This window comes from Dendropsophus ebraccatus, chromosome 6 (assembly GCF_027789765.1).
Source record: "Dendropsophus ebraccatus isolate aDenEbr1 chromosome 6, aDenEbr1.pat, whole genome shotgun sequence".
NCBI classification, from domain to species: Eukaryota; Metazoa; Chordata; class Amphibia; order Anura; family Hylidae; genus Dendropsophus; species Dendropsophus ebraccatus.
Window position 1 is genome coordinate 3,005,346 of NC_091459.1, and position 21,144 is coordinate 3,026,489.

General features: G+C 43.1%; 1 protein-coding gene across 3 annotated transcripts in view; it reads left to right on the top strand.

The window, feature by feature from the left end:
• LOC138795391 (probable cation-transporting ATPase 13A5) overlaps positions 1–21,144 on the top strand; it is a 72,257-nt gene that overhangs the window by 16,434 nt on the left and 34,679 nt on the right. For 2 of the 3 annotated variants that reach the window (XM_069974393.1, XM_069974394.1), the window contains exons 4-6: positions 5,090–5,160; positions 8,191–8,271; positions 12,555–12,624. In XM_069974393.1, the coding sequence (XP_069830494.1) occupies positions 5,090–5,160; positions 8,191–8,271; positions 12,555–12,624 (222 nt within the window). Of the gene's footprint in view, positions 1–2,865; positions 2,948–5,089; positions 5,161–8,190; positions 8,272–12,554; positions 12,625–21,144 lie in introns of those variants that run through there. The other variant, XM_069974395.1, reaches the window with a different exon arrangement.

Sequence of the window (21,144 nt, forward strand, 5' to 3'; positions counted from 1 at the left end):
TCCCTGAGGTGCTATAGATGGTGATGATTGTACTTGTAGTTCCCCCTGAGGTGTTATAGATGGTGATGATGGTACTTGTAGTTCCCCCTGAGGTGTTATAGATGGTGATGATAGTACTTGTAGTTCTCCCTGAGGTGTTATAGATGGTGATGATGGTACTTGTAGATCCCCCTGAGGTGTTATAGATGGTGATGCTGGTACCTGTAGTTCTCCCTGAGGTGTTTTAGGTGGTGATGATCATACTTGTAGTTCCCCCTGAGGTGTTATAGATGGTAATGATACTTGTAGTTCTCCCTGAGGTGTTATAGATGGTGATGATGATACTTGTAGTTCTTCCTGAGGTGTTATAGATGGTAATGATGGTACTTTTAGTTCCCCCTGAGGTGTTATAGATGGTGATGATGGTACTTGTAGTTCTCCTGAGGTGTTATAGATGGTGATGAATGTACTTGTAGTTCTCCCTTAGGTGTTATAGATGGTGATGCCAGAGATGGGTCATTCATGTTACTATGGAGATTGTTGGTGTATATGGAGTCACCCTTTTGTATGCTGAAAGGTATTGACCCACAACCCAGTGGGCTGGGAGTCCTTTAGGGGTATCTGGGCCGGGCCATAAGCCACAACGTTTTGGATCCCAGAATATATAAGGGTATGTGGAGTTATCCCTCAGTGTGATACCTTGATGGGTAAGTAGATCAGGCTCGCTCTGTTGGTAAGTTCATGTGTAATAAAAAGCTCCTTGTCTCCACAACTCCTATGGGTCACACTATCTCCATTAGTTGAGGTGCTGACTCCAGTAATTCTCCTCACAGAAATCGCCTCACAGGCTGTAGTCTCCTCACAGGCTGTAGTCTTCTCACAGACATCTCCTCACAGGCTGTAGTCTCCTCACATATCTCCTCACAGGCTGTAGTCTCCTCACAGACATCTCCTCACAGGCTGTAGTCACCTCACAGACATCTCCTCACAGGCTGTAGTCTCCTCACAGACATCTCTTCACAGGCTGTAGTCTCCTGACAGACATCTTCTCACAGGCTGCAGTCTCCTCACAGACATCTCCTCACAGGCTGTAGTCTCCTCACAGAGATCTCCTCACAGGCTGTAGTCTTCTCACAGAGATCTCCTCACAGGCTGTAGTCTCCTCACAGAGATCTCCTCACAGGCTGTAGTCTCCTCACAGACATCTCCTCACAGACATCTCCTCACAGGCTGTAGTCTCCTCACAGAGATCTCCTCACAGGCTGTAGGTTCCTCATAGAGATCTCCTCACAGGCTGTAGTCTCCTTACAGGCTGTAGTCTCCTCACAGACATCTCCTCACAGGCTGTAGTCTCCTCACAGACATCTCCTCACAGACATCTCCTCACAGGCTGTAGTCACCTCACAGACATCTCCTCACAAGCTGTAGTCATCTCACAGACATCTCCTCACAGGCTGTAGCCTCCTCACAGACATCTCCTCACAGGCTGTAGTCTCCTCACAGAGATCTCCTCACAGGCTGTAGTCTCCTCACAGAGATCTCCTCACAGGCTGTAGTCTTCTCACAGAGATCTCCTCACAGGCTGTAGTCTCCTCACAGAGATCTCCTCACAGGCTGTAGTCTCCTCACAGACATCTCCTCACAGGCTGTAGTCTCCTCACAGAGATCTCCTCACAGGCTGTAGGTTCCTCATAGAGATCTCCTCACAGGCTGTAGTCTCCTTACAGGCTGTAGTCTCCTCACAGACATCTCCTCACAGGCTGTAGTCTCCTCACAGGCTGTAGTCTCCTCACAGATCTCCTCACAGGCTGTAGTCTTTTCACAGACATCTCCTCACAGGCTGTAGTCTCCTCACAGACTGTTGTTTCCTCACAGACATCTCCTCACAGGCTGTAGTCTCCTCACAGAAATCTCCTCACAGGCCGTAGTCTCTTTACAGGCTGTAGTCTCCTCACAGACATCTCCTCATAGGCTGTAGTCCCCTCACAGACATCTCCTCACAGGCTGTAGTCTCCTCACAGACATCTCCTCATAGGCTGTAGTCCCCTCACAGACATCTCCTCACAGGCTGTAGTCTCCTCACAGACATCTCCTCACAGGCTGTAGTCTCCTCACAGACATCTCCTCATAGGCTGTAGTCCCCTCACAGGCTGCAGTCTCCTCACAGACATCTCCTCATAGGCTGTAGTCCCCTCACAGATCTCCTCACAGGCTGCAATCACCTCACAGGCTGCAGTCTCCTCACAGGCTGTAGTCCCCTCACAGACATCTCCTCACAGATATCTCCTCACAGGCTGTAGTCTCCTCACAGATCTCCTCACATGCTGTAGTCTCCTCACAGATCTCCTCACAGGCTGTAGTCTCCTCACAGGCTGCAGTCCCCTCACAGATATCTCCTCACAGGCTGTAGTCTCCTCACAGATCTCCTCACAGGCTGTAGTCTCCTCACAGACATCTCCTCATAGGCTGTACTCCCATCACAGATCTCCTCACAGGCTGCAATCACCTCACAGGCTGCAGTCTCCTCACAGGCTGTAGTCCCCTCACAGACATCTCCTCACAGATATCTCCTCACAGGCTGTAGTCTCCTCACAGATCTCCTCACAGGCTGTAGTCTCCTCACAGATCTCCTCACAGGCTGTAGTCTCCTCACAGATATCTCCTCACAGGCTGTAGTCTCCTCACAGATCTCCTCACAGGCTGCAGTCCCCTCAGGTAATGATGTTACTCCTACCACAGCTGCACTCCACTAACCAGGGGCTTCCTATCACAGATATCTCCTGAGGGGAGCTCATTAGAATAGCTCCGCCCTCTTTCTGGAGCTTTCCCCTAGCTGGTGTAGTACAGTGAGGAGGCAGCTGGTGTTGCTATGGTAACTCCCTGCTGTGGTGTGTGTATCTATGGTGACCCATCTCCAGCATGGCTCCTCTCTATAATACAAGAATAACCAATATATTAATCAATCTGTGTCAGTATAATACAGGCTCCATTCTCTGCCCGGCCCCAGGGAGACTACAATGTTATACACTAAAAGTCCTTTCCTGTTGATCCAGTCTCCCAGGGGTGTAATATGGGATGAATATTGTTGTAATTATAGTGATCTGTCATAATGTTAGATCAGGATTTGTGGCATCATATGAGCACAAAGACCAGTATCAGGTATCAGGCTATGTTCACACGTCATAAGAGACCGGCCGTTTTGTGACCCAGCAGGGTCACGGAACGGCCGGTCTCTGAAAAGATCATCCCTTGATGATCTTTATGGCCGCAGACTTCTGATGGGGGGGCGCATCCGTGCGCTCCTGCATCAGAACTCCCCACAGCACACTATGGAGTGAGCAGCCGGAGCCGCTCGCTCCACAGTGAGCACTGACAGGGATTTCTACATGGTTTTCTGACATGTCAGTTGTTTGCGGCACCGCTAGGGATCCCAGCCGGAGCGTATACTATGTGTATGGAAATATATACTATGTGTATGGAAATATATACTATGTGTATACGCTCCGGCCGGGATCCCATAGACAACAATGCAACGTATATTCTCGTAATAATCTCTGCCGTTGTACAACGGCCAGGATTTTACGAAAATATATGTTGTGTGAATATAGCCTAACACTATACTAGATAATCCTAGGTGGGAGGGTACGGTGGGGTAGGGGCTCATAGATAGGGATAAGGTAATTTACGGTCAGTTACGCTGCCCTTGTGAAGGACGACATATCGCAGTGACGGACAGGCTTTCAGCACTCTCTCACTTATTAGAATACACATAGTAGTTTTTGAGCACTCTTGTGTTAAACCGTACCTGTCATTATGCAGATTTTTCCTTATTGGTTTGCAGTCACTGCTGCCTCTGGAAGATTGGGTACAATGGATATGGCCACGCCCGGTGAATTCCATGCGCAAGCCCTATTCTGATCTGAAAGGGCTTGTGCACGGAACTCACCCAGCATGGTAATAGCCATGATTGCTGATGTTTCAGAAGCAGTAGTGATTGCATACTATATAGGAAAACCTGCATAATGACAGGTACCCCCTAAGTAAGGAAGGCTGCAGGATAAAGAATCCTGATATCTATGATTGGCGGCTAGCTGCTGGTCCTGTGGGTGGGGCTACCACATGAATTTCCTAGACTCCTTATAATAAGTGACAGACAAGTTGAAACAGCCTGTGTGTCACTATGTTACGTCTGCCCTCTGCAGGGGTGGCATAACTAATGTGACAGGTTACCTAATAGGGGCCAAGGCCAATTGTTGTCGGTAGTTGGAATAAATCTGAATGTTTCATGTCTCTAACATGGACATATGTACGTTGCTGCTCCAGAGTAAGATCAGGTAAAAATCCTCATGTCTCTGCATCTGTTCAATAAAACTGCCAATGTCGTTCATCGATAGGCTCTGCCATAGACTCCATCTCCTACCAGCTTAGCTGTTAGGTAATTCTGAGGTTAAACAGGAAATACGCAGTGTGTAACAGCTGGGGTATATAGTATACAGTGCTAATAATGATTCCCCTTAAACAAATTACATATAGTACATGTATATATAAACCAGTAAAAAGCCCGGCACTCTTCATCTATTGGCTTCAGCTGAGGGAAAATACACTTCTAGCTATTGTGGTGTCACAGTGAAAGGAAAAAAAAAGCTTAGTGGCACTCACCTAGCAGACCATCACATCACCATTGTGACAGCGGGGGATACAGACAATCAGAGTGCCCCACTACGGCAGTTATGAAAATCGTCCGTGGAGCCTCTAGCCAGGTATCCCTCCAGGAAAGGACCTAGCCAAGGGGTGGCTTCTGTAAGGAGACCACCAAAACTCTAGGCTGCTAGTAAAAGCGCTCGACACAATGGCAGTGGCTGTTTCGCACAAGCACATTTCTTCTGGCCTAGTGATATCACTATCGGTATGGTGGAAAGAAGTGTGAAGCAGCTGTTTCCTTTGTGGATCTCTCTAATATGTGTGTGTATAAACTTTTTTGTTTGTTTTTTACACATAGAACAACCCTTTTTTTCCTCGCTACATAGGTTGTTTTCACCATAGGCTTCCTAAAAGTTTTCCAACGTCTTACTATACTTTGTTTATTCAAGTTTCTCATTTATACAATTAGGTGAGGTACATAAAAGTGCAAAAAATTCGTTATGTATGGATTCCATCTGAGAAAAAGTTTATGAAAATCGGGTAAGTAGATCAGAACATGAAAAGATATTTAAAGGTACACCGTCAAAAATCTTTTTCTTTCAAATCAACTGGTTACAGAAAGTTACATAGATTTTTAATTTACTTCTGTTTAAAAATCTCCAGTCTTCCAGTACTTATTAGCTGCTGTATGTCCTACAGGAAGTGGTGTATTCTCTCCAGTCTGACACAGTGCTCTCTGCTGCCACCTCTGTCCATGTCAGGAACTGGGGTCGGGGTATCTAAGTGATAGTTAAGAGCCAATAGTCGGGGTAAAATGAGTGCGTAATAGCGTAGTCCATGGGAGCCAAAGAGATGTATGTTTGTCATGTGAAAGGGAGTGCCAGCTACAGATCTCCTCCAGGCTCCGTACGTCTTCCACTTTCTCAATTAACCTAGTCAGGGGGGGGGGGGGGGGAACGGTCGACCTCCAGTACAGAGGGGTCATCATTTTGGCTGCTGCCAAGAGGTGGGTGACCAGATCATTTTTCTTGGGGGTGTAGTGAATGGAGGGGGCCCATAAAAGTATCAGTTCAGAGGTGATCACTGGGGTAGGGCCATGCAGTTGGGTGATTAGCGAGAGAACTTGGTCCCAAAAGGGGCGGATGAGTGGGCAATGCCACCATATGTGGGACAGAGTCCCTCTGTCATTAAGACAGCGCCAACATAGATCAGTGGGAGAAATGCCATGGTCATATAGGAATGCTGGAGTCCTATACCAACGGGAAAACAATTTGAAGGAAGATTCCTGGATGCAAATGCATGGAGAAAAGCCATGAGAGTGGTTCATAATAAATTGGGACTAACCAGACATAAAGGAGATCTGCAGCTCCCGCTGCCAGTCTCTGAGACGGCTCGGAAGTGAGCCTTCTGGGGGGGTAATGAGGCCGGCATATATTCTGGAAAGGGGCCTTTTAGGGTATTGTGGGAATAGGACCAGCCTTTCTAACCAGTTGATGTCCCGTAGGCCCATTGAATGAGTAGCATAGGAGTGGCACACATTGTGAACATGTTGAGACTGGAAGTGTTTAGGGGGTAATAGACTGGAGACGTTTAACGGCTCATGACGCCAAGTCAGGTCCCTAAGATGGTATTTAGACAAGTGTGTCCATAGTGGAGGAGGAGAGTAAAGGGAGTTAGAGGTAAGTGCAGGTAAGAGGTGAAGAGGGGTGAGGGGAGAGGGAGTGGAGAAGGCGTCATCCCGATCACAAAGATCTCTCAACACTGATAGGGTAGCAGCAAGTAGAGGGCAATTGGGCAGGGAGGAGGGGCTTAATAGGTGCGGATTCCAGAGTAGCAGTTCCCTGGCAGTGGTTAGTAAAGATATCTCCATGTCGATATGGGGGGGCCTAATGTTTGAGGTAGCATATCTGGCAAGGGACAACCATCTGGTGAGATGGTAAGCTTCGTAATATTTCCTGAGATCTGGGAGGGAGAAACCGCCACAAGACCTAGGAGGTGTCAACTTATTATAGGCTATTCAGGGTTTACCTGAGTGCCAAAGAAAACGTGAAAAAGTTCTGCGTACACTAGTGAAATAAACTTTAGGAATATGGATAGGCAAGCATTGAATGAGATAAAGGAATTGAGGCAGAATATAGGCTTTCAGATAGTTCCTCCTCCCCACCCAGGACATAAAAGGAAGACAGAAGTGCGCAAGTGAGGTAGAGATCTTAGTAAGGAGGGGCGGAAAATTAGCTGAGAATAATTGGGCAGGGTTGGGGGGGTATGTTAATGCCGAGGTATTTGATGCCCCTGTCTGGCCATAGAAAGGGGAAATGGGCTTTTAAATGGGAGATTAGGGAGGCAGGGGCAGAGACATTCAGCGCCTCGGACTTAACATAGTTAACTTTGAAGTCTGAGACTAGGCCGAAGTCTCCAAAAATATCCAGTAGGGCTGGGAAGGCCACTTTAGGGTTAGTAATAAATATTAATAAATCGTCAGCGAACGCTGCTGTGGTGTGTACAAGGGAGCCGATCTTAAGGCCTACCACTCCGGAATCCGCACAAATTTTTTGGATCAGGGTCTCCATGATCAGAATGAAAAGGGAAGGGGATAAGGGGCAACCCTGGCGGGTACCATTAGAAATATGAAATATTGGGGACAGGGTGCCATTTATTTTCAATTTAGCATATGGGGAGGAGTATAAAGAAAAGATAGCGGTGACAAAGGAAGGCGGGATTCCGAATTTTAGGAGGGTGTGTTTCATAAAGAGCCAATTGACTCTATCAAAAGCCTTCTCAGCGTCAGTGCCGAGAAGGACTGTGTGGCAGCTATCACCCTACTAGTGTTGTGTTTACCCTCTCATCCCGGGTGGTTCTCCACTTGCTCTACACGGAGGCCAATGTGCTGGACATCATGGCGCATATCTGAGAGTTCTCTTATGATGGGGGCCACCAACCTTCTCATGAAGCTCTTGGAGACAGGGCCAGCATCTGAGTCCTCTCCTGGTTCCGAGAAGTCTCCCATGCTTTCATTGTCTGAGTCGCGCTGGCGCGCTGGCAGCTTCTTCCCCGTCGGCGCCATCTTGGATCCCGCTGAGGCAGGAGAAGCCGAGCGTTTATTAAGGAATTTCTCCATATCTGGTTGCGAATTCCGCGCTCGGGAGGTTCCAGGAGTGTCCTTGTGCTTATTCCTAGTGGATCTGTGCATTCTTGGGTGTCCGGTTCCACCAAGCAATGTGGAGCCCCGTCGTAGGCAGAGGAGCACAGGAAATCGTGTGCTACTCCATAAGCAGCTAGGCTCCGCCCCAGCAGGAGAGATTTTCTATGGGAATTTGCTGCTGCTCTGGACAGTTCCTGACATGGACAGAGGTGGCAGCAGAGAGCACTGTGTCAGACAGGAGAGAATACACCACTTCCTGCAGGACATACCGCAGCTGATAAGTACTGTAAGACTAGAGATTTTTAAATAGACAAACATTACAAATCTGTATAACTTTCAGAAAACAGTTGATTTGAAAGAAAAAGATTTTCGCTGGAGTATGAATATTATTACATCACTCAAATCCATACTTTAATTCTCTGTTTCAGTGTTCTGGAGGAAAGCCTCTCCTGCTCAGACATACACTCAAAATACGGCTTTGGCCTCACCAAGGAGGAGCAGGAAATCAGGTATAACACCGCCTTCATGTCCACAGTCTAGAATTACAGTTTTATTCCAGGATTTATGTTTTGTTTATATACTGGTATGTAAGTTGCTGTAAGTTATGACGACCTCTGTTCACTGTTGGTGACGTACAGAACACTATTTTCCTACAGAAAAGAGACGGCTGTACGGCTTTATGAGCAGCACATGATCAGGTTTCCAGCAGTGACTGGAAAACTGAGAGGAACTGAAACAGTAAATATAGTAGAAGATTGCATAACATTGCATGTCATTTGCCTTTAATAATATGAAGCCTGAATACTACATATCCTACCAGAATACTACATATACAACCAGTATACTACATATACTACATATCCTACCAGAATACTACATATACAACCAGTATACTACATATACTACATATCCTACCAGAATACTACATATAGTACATATCCTACTAGAATACTACATATACTCCCAGTATACTACATATCCTACCAGAATATTACATATCCTACCAGACTATTATATATACTACATAATCTACCACAATACTACATATCCTACCAGAATACTACTTATACTACTTATCCTACCAGAATACTACATATACTATCAGAATGCTTTATATTCTACCAGAAAACTACATATACTACATATCCTACCAGAATACTACATATACTTCATATTTCACCAGAAAACTACGTATACTACATATCATACATGACTACTACATATACTACATATCCTACCAGAATACTACAAATACTACATATCCTACCAGAATACTACATATACTACCAGTATACTACACATCCTACCAGAATACTACATGTACTACATATCATACCAGAATAGTACATATACTACATATACTACCAGAATACTACTTATACTACATATCCTACCAGAATACTACATATAATACATATCCTACCAGAATGCTACATATAATACATATCCTACCAGAATACTACATATACTACCGGAATTCTATATATACTACCAGACTATTACATATGCTACATATCCTACCAGAATACTACATATACTACATATCCTACCAGAATACTACTTATACTACATATCCTATTAGAATACTACATATACTACCAGAATACTACATATCCTACCAGAATACTATATATACTACCGGAATACTACATATACTACATATCCTACCAGAATACTACATATCCTACCAGAACACTATATATACTACCGGAATACTACATATACTACATATCCTACCAGAATACTACATATCCTACCATGATACTACATATCCTACCAAAATACTACATATACTACATATCCTACCAGAATGCTACATATACTACATATCCTACCAGAATGCTACATATACTACATATCCTACCAGAATACTACATATACTACCAGAATATTACATATCCTACCATAATACTACATATACTACAAGAATACTACATATACTACATATCCTACCAGAATGCTACATATACTACATATCCTACCAGAATGCTACATATACTACATATCCTACCAGAATACTACATATACTACCAGAATATTACATATCCTACCATAATACTACATATACTACCAGAATACTACATATACTACATATCCTACCAGACTATTACATATGCTACATATCCTACCAGAATACTACTTATACTACATATCCTACCAGAATACTACATATCCTACATATCCTACCATAATACTACATATCCTACCATAATACTACATATACTACCAGAATACTTCATATACTATATATCCTACCAGAATACTACATATCCTACCAGAATACTACAAATACTACATATCCTACCAGAATACTACATATCCTACCAGAATACTACATATCCTACCAGAATCTTACTTATACTACATATCCTACCAGAATACTACATATACTACATATCCTACCATGATACTACATATCGTACCAGAATACTACATATACTACATATCCTACCAGAATACTACATATATTACATATCCTATCAGAATACTACATATCCTACCAGAATACTACATATACTACATATCCTACCAGAATACTACATATATTACATATACTACCAGAATACTTCATATACTACATATCCTACCAGAATACTACTTATACTACATATCGTACCCGAATACTACATATACCACATATCCTACCAGAATACTACTTATACTACATATCCTACCAGAATACTACATATACTACAAATCCTACCAGAATACTACATATACTACATATCCTACCCGAATACTACATATACCACATATCCTACCAGAATGCTACATATACCACATATCCTACCAGAATTCTACATATTCTACCATAATACTACATATACTACATATCCTAAAAGAATGCTACATATACTAGATATCTTACCTGAGTACTACATATACTACATATCCTAGCGGAATACTACATATACTACATATCCTAGTGGAATACTACATATATTACCAGAATACTACATATACTACATATCCTACCAGAATACTACTTATACTACATATCCTACCAGAATACTACATATCCTACATATCCTACCATAATACTACATATCCTACCATAATACTACATATACTACCAGAATACTTCATATACTATATATCCTACCAGAATACTACATATCCTACCAGAATACTACAAATACTACATATCCTACCAGAATACTACATATCCTACCAGAATACTACATATCCTACCAGAATCTTACTTATACTACATATCCTACCAGAATACTACATATACTACATATCCTACCATGATACTACATATCGTACCAGAATACTACATATACTACATATCCTACCAGAATACTACATATATTACATATCCTATCAGAATACTACATATCCTACCAGAATACTACATATACTACATATCCTACCAGAATACTACATATATTACATATACTACCAGAATACTTCATATACTACATATCCTACCAGAATACTACTTATACTACATATCGTACCCGAATACTACATATACCACATATCCTACCAGAATACTACTTATACTACATATCCTACCAGAATACTACATATACTACAAATCCTACCAGAATACTACATATACTACATATCCTACCCGAATACTACATATACCACATATCCTACCAGAATGCTACATATACCACATATCCTACCAGAATTCTACATATTCTACCATAATACTACATATACTACATATCCTAAAAGAATGCTACATATACTAGATATCTTACCTGAGTACTACATATACTACATATCCTAGCGGAATACTACATATACTACATATCCTAGTGGAATACTACATATATTACCAGAATACTACATATACTACATATCCTACCAGAATACTACTTATACTACATATCCTACCAGAATACTACATATCCTACATATCCTACCATAATACTACATATCCTACCATAATACTACATATACTACCAGAATACTTCATATACTATATATCCTACCAGAATACTACATATCCTACCAGAATACTACAAATACTACATATCCTACCAGAATACTACAAATACTACATATCCTACCAGAATACTACAAATACTACATATCCTACCAGAATACTACATATCCTACCAGAATCTTACTTATACTACATATCCTACCAGAATACTACATATACTACATATCCTACCATGATACTACATATCGTACCAGAATACTACATATACTACATATCCTACCAGAATACTACATATATTACATATCCTATCAGAATACTACATATCCTACCAGAATACTACATATACTACATATCCTACCAGAATACTACATATATTACATATACTACCAGAATACTTCATATACTACATATCCTACCAGAATACTACTTATACTACATATCGTACCCGAATACTACATATACCACATATCCTACCAGAATACTACTTATACTACATATCCTACCAGAATACTACATATACTACAAATCCTACCAGAATACTACATATACTACATATCCTACCCGAATACTACATATACCACATATCCTACCAGAATGCTACATATACCACATATCCTACCAGAATTCTACATATTCTACCATAATACTACATATACTACATATCCTAAAAGAATGCTACATATACTAGATATCTTACCTGAGTACTACATATACTACATATCCTAGCGGAATACTACATATACTACATATCCTAGTGGAATACTACATATATTACCAGAATACTACATATACTACATATCCTACCAGAATACTACATATACTACCTGTATACTACATAACCGTGTCTTACTGGTGTTCTGAAAAATTCTTCCCATTATGTTTGAGCAGACAGCAGATCTGTGGACTGAACACAATTACAGTGAAGATCATTCCTGTGTGGAAACTTCTGTCCAAAGAGGTGAGATAATACATCTTTAGGCCATGTTCACACACAGGATTTCCATCAGACTTTTTTCAACAAAAAACAGGAGTATAGCTAACAGGGCAAAATTATAATGGAAAGATTTGCAGTTTCAATCCACTCCTGGTTTTGGTTAAAAAAGGTCTGATGGAAATACTGTGTGTGAGCATAGCCATAGAATAGAATGACCACAAGTTATTTGTTGCAGTAAATCCCCCCCCCCCCCCCATCATATGTAGCAGCAATGACAGCGGCAGAAATGCTTAACAGAAAATCAATAACAATTGCAATCATAGTAATGAAGTAATAATTGCTCGTGTTTATATGATTACAGCAACACCCAGTTTGCATAGTTTCTGTCATACTTTACTTCTTAAAACAAAAAAAAAAAAACTATTATTTAAATTTTCTGACTCCTATAAATATTTTACCTTTCCGGCTATGGGGCTTGGTGGGGGCTCTTTTTATCTTTTAGAAACAATCATTAATCTTTTGGTACTCTTGTTATGTTGAAGAGTTAGGCTATGTTCACACACTGTCTCTTTATGGTTGGCTTTTAGTACAGCCATCAATTTAAGGTCAAGTAACGGCCGTTATCATACAAATAACGGCCATCATTGTTAAAGAACAGTGATTATTTGGCTGTCCTAGAAGATGGCCGTCAATTGGCCAAAACGTGTAACGGTGTAGCCTTAGGCTATGTTCACATAACGTATATTTTTGTAAAAGTACGGCCATTGTTGCAATCGGCAACAATGGTCGTACTTTGTACAAAAACATACGTTGCCTTGCCTTCTATAGGATCCTGGCTGGAGTGTAGACACATAGTATACGCTCCAGCCGGGATCTCTCGCTGCGCCATAGAAAACTGACATGTCAGTTTTCTGTGGCCGCTATTTAGTAAATAGCGTCCGCAGAAAACCCTGTCAGTTCTCACTGTGAAGCGAGCGGCTGGGCCCTAAAGATCACCCGGCTGGTACTGCAGTACCCGCTGGGATGATCTTTTCAGAGACCAGCCGTTCCGTGACCCGACTGAGTCACGGAACGGTCGGTCTCTTACGTTGTGTGAACATAACCTTAGATTGTTTTTTGTTAAATATTTTTAAGAACCTTTTCATTTATTTATTTTAAATTTCCACTAAGCAACTTGTATGTGCAGTTATTCGATTGCTCATACAGATCAAAGTGTTACATATGTACTGCAAAGATCCATGAGATCGGCGCTCTATTAATAGTCCTGGCAGCCACAGAGGCCTAACAAATGGCTCAGACTACCATGACACTGGATCCGTCCCCCTATACCACATTTAGGAATGTCTTTTTAATGCCCCCGGGGTATATTGTGGCCTGGTCAGTATACTGCAATTAGCCAGTTCCTGAAAGCCAGGCTATGGCCTATAAAAGCCAGAAAGGGGTAACTATCACAGACTAGAGCAGGACTCACCCAAGAAAACTCTGACCGGGGTGAAAAATCCGTAACAGTGTTTAGCAGTGTGATAAGTAAAAAGTCAGTACATATAAGAAGCTTATGATACCCAAACACAGACTCTTAGTAAGATATTCCTCAGCCACACAACATTAGGCTGGGATACGGGTACTAGGCCACTGCATATCAATAAGTATATAGTGCAGATTTCATCACAGATCATCACAGAACAAAAAATACAAATATTACCCGTAGAACAGAGTAAGAGGAGGCATCTACATCCCGCATAATCTGAGATGTAACTATCAATCCTATTTTGACCGCTATCTCCTACTTGTATTTTGCATTTCTAACATGATAATTGATGATTTTCTTATATGAAATTTAGAATTACTGAGAAAAAAAATTATTTTCCAAACTTTAGTCTTTTTAAATAAAACCAGTGAACTAACCTGCAATGTGTGCGCTATGCTCATGAGGTTATAAAGGGGCAGCGCAGCTTTTCAGAACTTGCATCATGTTACATCTCACATTGCTCCTGAGTTTTAATCTGCAGTAAAGAAAAAAAGCCTAATTCTACACAAGAGCTCATTGTTAGCGACTTTCTGAGTCACATTGTGTAAAGGCATTAGTTCTATCGGACATAAGCCGGCCTAAACCTCTCTCCGCTCTGCAGGTTTTAGCTCAGTGGAAATAACAGTTTTATTTTTTATGTGTGTGGTTCATGGGAAGGCTCCTGGGGATTCTTTCTGATATCAGTAACACAGAAATATACATAGCTACATACCTTCTTTGCTTTTGCTTATTCTACCTTAAATGATGGCAGCATAAAATAGTGACAGAAATGCTGAACAGATCAGTGTATTACTTACATTATTCTGCTCAGCGGTTCTCCTAATATGCAGGAGAATAGGATTCTTACCACACCCCTCCCCCCGCCCTCCAGTTGCTGATTGACAGGTGAATGACTATACACAGCATGGATAGATAACTGCCAATCAGCAGCTGGTGGGCGGAGTTTTCTGCTTCTCATGAATATCCAGGACTACTGAGCTCATGCACATAATGGAGAGGACTACTTATTGTCCATGTTATTCAGGAGGAGATCTCTGGATCAGCTGCACAGAACAGTGTAAGTGATCTATCATCCTGCTCAGCTTCTCTGTTACTAGATTATGCCACCCTGAGATAGGACGCCATAACCCTGCTGACCCTGAGATAGGACGCCATAACCCTGCTGACCCTGAGATAGGACGCCATACACCTGCTGACCCTGAGATAGGACGCCATACACCTGCTGACCCTGAGATAGGACTCCATAACCCTGATGACCCTGAGATAGGACCCCATACACCTGCTGACCCTGAGATAGGACACCATACACCTGCTGACCCTGAGATAGGACGCCATAACCCTGCTGACCCTGAGATAGGACGCCATACACCTGCTGACCCTGAGATAGGACGCCATAACCTGCTGACCCTGAGATAGGACGCCATAACCCTGCTGACCCTGAGATAGGACACCATACACCTGCTGACCCTGAGATAGGACGCCATACACCTGCTGACCCTGAGATAGGACGCCATAACCCTGCTGACCCTGAGATAGGACGCCATACACCTGCTGACCCTGAGATAGGACGCCATACACCTGCTGACCCTGAGATAGGACTCCATAACCCTGATGACCCTGAGATAGGACCCCATACACCTGCTGACCCTGAGATAGGACACCATACACCTGCTGACCCTGAGATAGGACGCCATAACCCTGCTGACCCTGAGATAGGACACCATACACCTGCTGACAGAGTCTCTTTAAGCGGAGAGCAGCAGGTTTGGACATTGGGGATATGTGTCAGTCTGTGAGCGCTTTGTGTACGATGTATTCTGCAATAAATCTTCTTTGAATTGAATGTGAGCATGTGTGTTCCCTAAAGAGGAGAGACACCATAGAATGGACGACAACTGCTAGATACCTAACTGGGCAACAGGTACTGGGACTTGATAGTCAGCAGGAGGCCATTTATGATAGATTGGACTCTTCTAAAATTCACCCGAGTCCATTTAGCCATTTGACATGGACACGGCGGCTCAACGTTTCTTTGCTCTTTTGGGCCCATATCACATCTCACCTATAGAACTCGACAGGATTCATTACTTACTGACTACTGTTTGTGTCCCACTAGCTACTTTAGCTTTTATTTTTCCCATTTAAGGTCTATACACTGTTCCAAGCAGAACCCCCGCCACGGACTCTGTAGTGGGGGTTCTGCTCGGAATTTCCACCTGTTTTACTCAGTGAACAGACCCTTAGGGTTGGTGGTCGGCTGCCTGGCCACAAATGAAGTCTTTCCTTTTTTTTAAAACTGTTCATGTGAGAAATGCTAAAGGCTATGTTCACACTATGTATAAGCAGCGGCCGTTGTTTGACACATTTCTACAGATGATATTACCATATTTGGGTGTACCTGCAATCCAATTAACCATTGAAGTCCATGCAATGTACGGCCATCAGATGGCCATACATTGTGTGGACAGAGCAGGAACAACAGCTGTCGTTCCTGCATTAGGAGAAGTCCGGCAAAATTTTTTATGAGAGTATTGTATTTTCCCCCAAAAGTTATACAAATCACCAATAAACACTTATTACAGGAAATACTTATAAAGTGCTTTTTTCCCTGCACTTACTACTGCATCAAGGCCTAACTTCCTTGGATACCATGGTGATGTCACTTCCTGGATAACATGGTGATGTCACTTCCTGGATAACACGGTGATGTCACTTCCTGGATAACACGGTGATGTCACTTCCTGGATAACATGGTGATGTCACTTCCTGGATAACATGGTGATATCACTTCCTGGATAACATGGTGATGTCACGACCCGACTCCCAGAGCTGTGCGGGCTGTGGCTGCTGGAGAGGATGATGGCAGGGGGACACTGAGGGACACAGGGCACTGGAGAAACACTGAGTATCCCTCTGCCATCATCCTCTCCAGCAGCCACAGCCCACACAGCTGTGACATCACCATGTTATCCAGGAAGTGACATCACCATGTTATCCAGGAAGTGACATCACCATGTTATCCAGGAAGTTACATCCCCATGTTATCCAGGAAGTGACATCACCATTTTAGGCTATGTTCATACTAGGTTAGAGACCAGCCATTCCGTGACCCGTGATTCCGGCCTCAGAACTCTGATACGGGCATCAGCGCATCAGCGAGCACACGCATCAGAGCTTCCTATAGCCCACAGTGAAGCAAGCAGCCGGAGCCGCCCGCTTCACTGTGTGAACTGACAGGTCTTTCTGCGCAGAAAATTGACATGTCAGGTTTTTCCGGCGCCGCATGGGATCCCCGCAGGAGCCAATACGATGTGTGTACGCTTCGGCCGGGATCCCATTCAAAATAAGGCTATGTTCCACCCCTGAAAACTACGGCCGTAGTTTTACGTAGTGTGAACATAGCCTTATACAGGAAGTGAAGCCTTGATGCAGTAGTAAGTGCATGGAAAAAAGCACTTTATAAGCAGTTACCGTAATAAGTGTATATTGGTCATTTGTATAACTTTTTCGCCGGACTTCTCCTTTAACATGTCAATTCATTTGTGTGGCGGTAGAGGAACACCGGCCCTTCAATACAATGGTCGTCATTCCCCATAGAGTTCAATGCAGTGAATTTTTTTGAGGCAAGAACGGCCCTTGTATTAATCTACAACAATGGGTATTGTTTTAATCGACAACAGTCATTCTTGTCTTAAAAAAATACAGTGTGTGAACATAGCCTAAAAGTGTTCTTGACAGGCTGAAAGAGGATGGTGGCAACTGACATAGATTAACGAGACCTTTGACGCAGACTGGCTTGGACTACTAGAGAATCTGCTGACTACAAGAAGTTGCTGGCTAATTTGGTATTTGCCTCCCTCTCTTCACTTCCCCCCATTTTTCACCGCTCTTTCCTGCTCTTCTGCTTTCTCCTCTGTAAGGCTACGTTCACACATAGCAAAACTAGCGGAATTCTGCAGCGGAATTGTCTGCCGCGGAATGCGTTAGCCTCCCTCTCATAATGGGAGTCTATGGGAGGCGCACGCTGCTCCTCTCCCCACGCTGAAGAATGGGCATGTTCATTCTTCAGCGCAGAGAGACGCTGTGAGAACAGCAGCGCACGCCTCCCATAGACTCACATTATGAGAGGTAGGCTAATGGCATTCCGCGGCGGAATTCCGCTAGTTTTGAACGTAGCCTGACCCTGCAACCCTCCTGCTCTTCTTCTCTCTCTTCTGTAACCCTACAATCCTCCTGCTCTTCTTCTCTCTCTTCTGTAACCCTACAATCCTCCTGCTCTTCTTCTTTCTCCTGTATTGTATTTCTTGTAGGATTACACCCAGTAGGACTAGTAAGATAGTGCCATATATGTTTCTCTTCTATGGTACGTCTTAAGTATGTTCATGTCTCCTTGCATCCTGGTATTTTTGTGAGATGATCTTGTTATATTTTATCATACGCTACATGAATATACAGATATGCAGGTTATAGCTTTTTTTCTTCTAAGGAATTTGTGTCATCACTTGCTGTATACTTTAAGGCTGGGTTCACACTATGTATATTTCAATCAGTATTGTGGTCCTCATATTGCAACCAAAACCAGGAGTGGATTAAAAACACAGAAAGGCTCTGTTCACACAATGTTGAAATTGAGTGGATGGCCGCCATTTAATGGCAAATATTTGCTGGTATTTTAAAACAACGGTTGTTGTATTGAAATAATGGCCGTTATTTACAGTTATATGGCGGCCATCCACTCAATTTCAACATTGTGTGAACAGAGCCTTTCTGTGTTTTTAATCCACTCCTGGTTTTGGTTGCAATATGAGGACCACAATACTGACTGAAATATACATAGTGTGAACCCAGCTTAAGACTGTAAGGCTACGTTCACACATAGCAAAACTAGCGGAATTCCGCAACGGAATTGTCCGCCGTGGAATGCCATTAGCCTACCTCTCATAATGGGAGTCTATGGGAGGCGCGCTGCTGCTCTCCCCGCGCTGAAGAATGAACATGTTCAATTTTCAGCGCGAAGAGACGCTGTGAGAACAGCAGCGCGCGCCTCCCGTAGACTCCCATTATGAGAGGTAGGCTAATGGCATTCCGCGGAGGACAATTCCGTTGCGGAATTCCGCTAGTTTTGAACGTAGCCTAACCCTGCAATCCTCCTGCTCTTCTTCTTTCTCTTCTGTAACCCCTGCAATCCTCCTGCTTCTTCTTCTTTCTCTTCTGTAACCCCTGCAATCCTCCTGCTTCTTCTTCTTTCTCTTCTGTAACCCTTGCAATCCTCCTGCTTCTTCTTCTTTCTCTTCTGTAACCCTTGCAATCCTCCTGCTTCTTCTTTCTCTTCTGTAACCCCTGCAATCCTCCTGCTTCTTCTTCTTTCTCTTCTGTAACCCCTGCAATCCTCCTGCTTCTTCTTTCTCTTCTGTAACCCCTGCAATCCTCCTGCTTCTTCTTCTTTCTCTTCTGTAGCCCCTACAATCCTCCTGCTCTTCTTCTTTCTCCTGTATTGTGTTTCTTGTAGTACGTTTAGTTGCAGTTGCTATTACAATGAAAAAGTGGAAAAAGTCAAAGTGCAAAAATAGTGAAAAAAAATTAGCCAAGGTGTAAGTGATTACACGGGACATAGGACACAAAGTTCCTTGGACCCAGTAGGGTGGAAAATAGACATTTGACAGTGGAACCAGCAGCAGTAATAGCACTGTATTGGACCCAGTGTGGTGGAGAACAGACAATTGACAGAGGAGGAGGAGGCAGCAGCACTTGATTGCACCCAGCCCAGTATGGTTGAGAAGAGACTATTGGAGGAGGTGGCACCACTTGATTGCACCCAGGCCAGTATGGTTGAGAACAGACTATTTGAGGAGGAGAAGGCGGCAGTACCTGATTGCACCCAGGCCAGTATGGTTGAGAACAGACATACAAGGTGTATGAGTCAGCCCTCCCCGCTGCACTGCAGAGACAATGTTCCTCCCATTGTGGGCTACAACACTTCCCACCGTTAGTTGACATAGGGTCAGCCATTCAGCTTTCTCCTCCTTGATGGTCCGGAGGAGTTCCTGCCCAGTGGCTCCGTTCACCCAGGCTCACCAAATGGAGGACAGCTTGAGAGCCCCGGGCCTGACATCGTTGGTAAGACACCAGGGCAGGTTGGACTGCAGTCAAAGTGGTGGATGGTTGCAAGCTGGTGGAGGTAGAACTTTTGCAGAACTGGCCCCCTAAAGCACTGGGGAGGTGACAGTGGCAAGAATGGGCTAACTTTCTGGTGGTCTTCTGGGAGGATGTTGACCCAATGGGCAGTAACAGACATGTACTGCCTTTGCCCATAATTAAAGGACCAGACATCAGCACTGGGGTGCACGGTCTTGGACACCAAGAATCCCAATGAGTCGCCATCATTTTTCTACACAACTGTGCATTGATGGGAGAGCCGATTTTTTTTTTCTGGGACAGTGATGGGACTTTTTTTGGACTGTTTTTTGAACTTTTTTGGTTGCGGCTATACGGGGTTCTCCTATTATTTTTTTAAGCTTTATTGTAAAGATATAAACTGAGATTTTCACCTAATAAAGTAGATCAGCTTGAACACTGAAGTTGCTTTCATGTGTCTTGGTTCATATCATGGTAAATACTTGTAATCAAAGTATTTTAGGAGTGATACCTTTATTGGCCAACAAAAAATTGTTAGAGCTGTGAGCTTTTGGGATTTACAAGATCCCTTCGTCAGACAACTTCACAAATGACTAAATTACAGAAACAGAACAACATTTTAGGGATGTTACAAGCAAGAAAAGAGAGACATCTGTGAATAAGGGGCTGTCACATTACATTTTTGATTAGGCAGCACCCAGGTATATTTGAGGAGACTAATTTAGGGTCTCATCCTAACAGGGGTGACATCACACATCTTGATATTCACAGAAAACCAGGATACAAGGGATTATAGGAGTAATAATCCCTTGTATCCTGGCCTATTCTGTGATTTTATTTGTTGCTGTTTTAACCAGATTCGTTACGAACTTTCTCAAAGT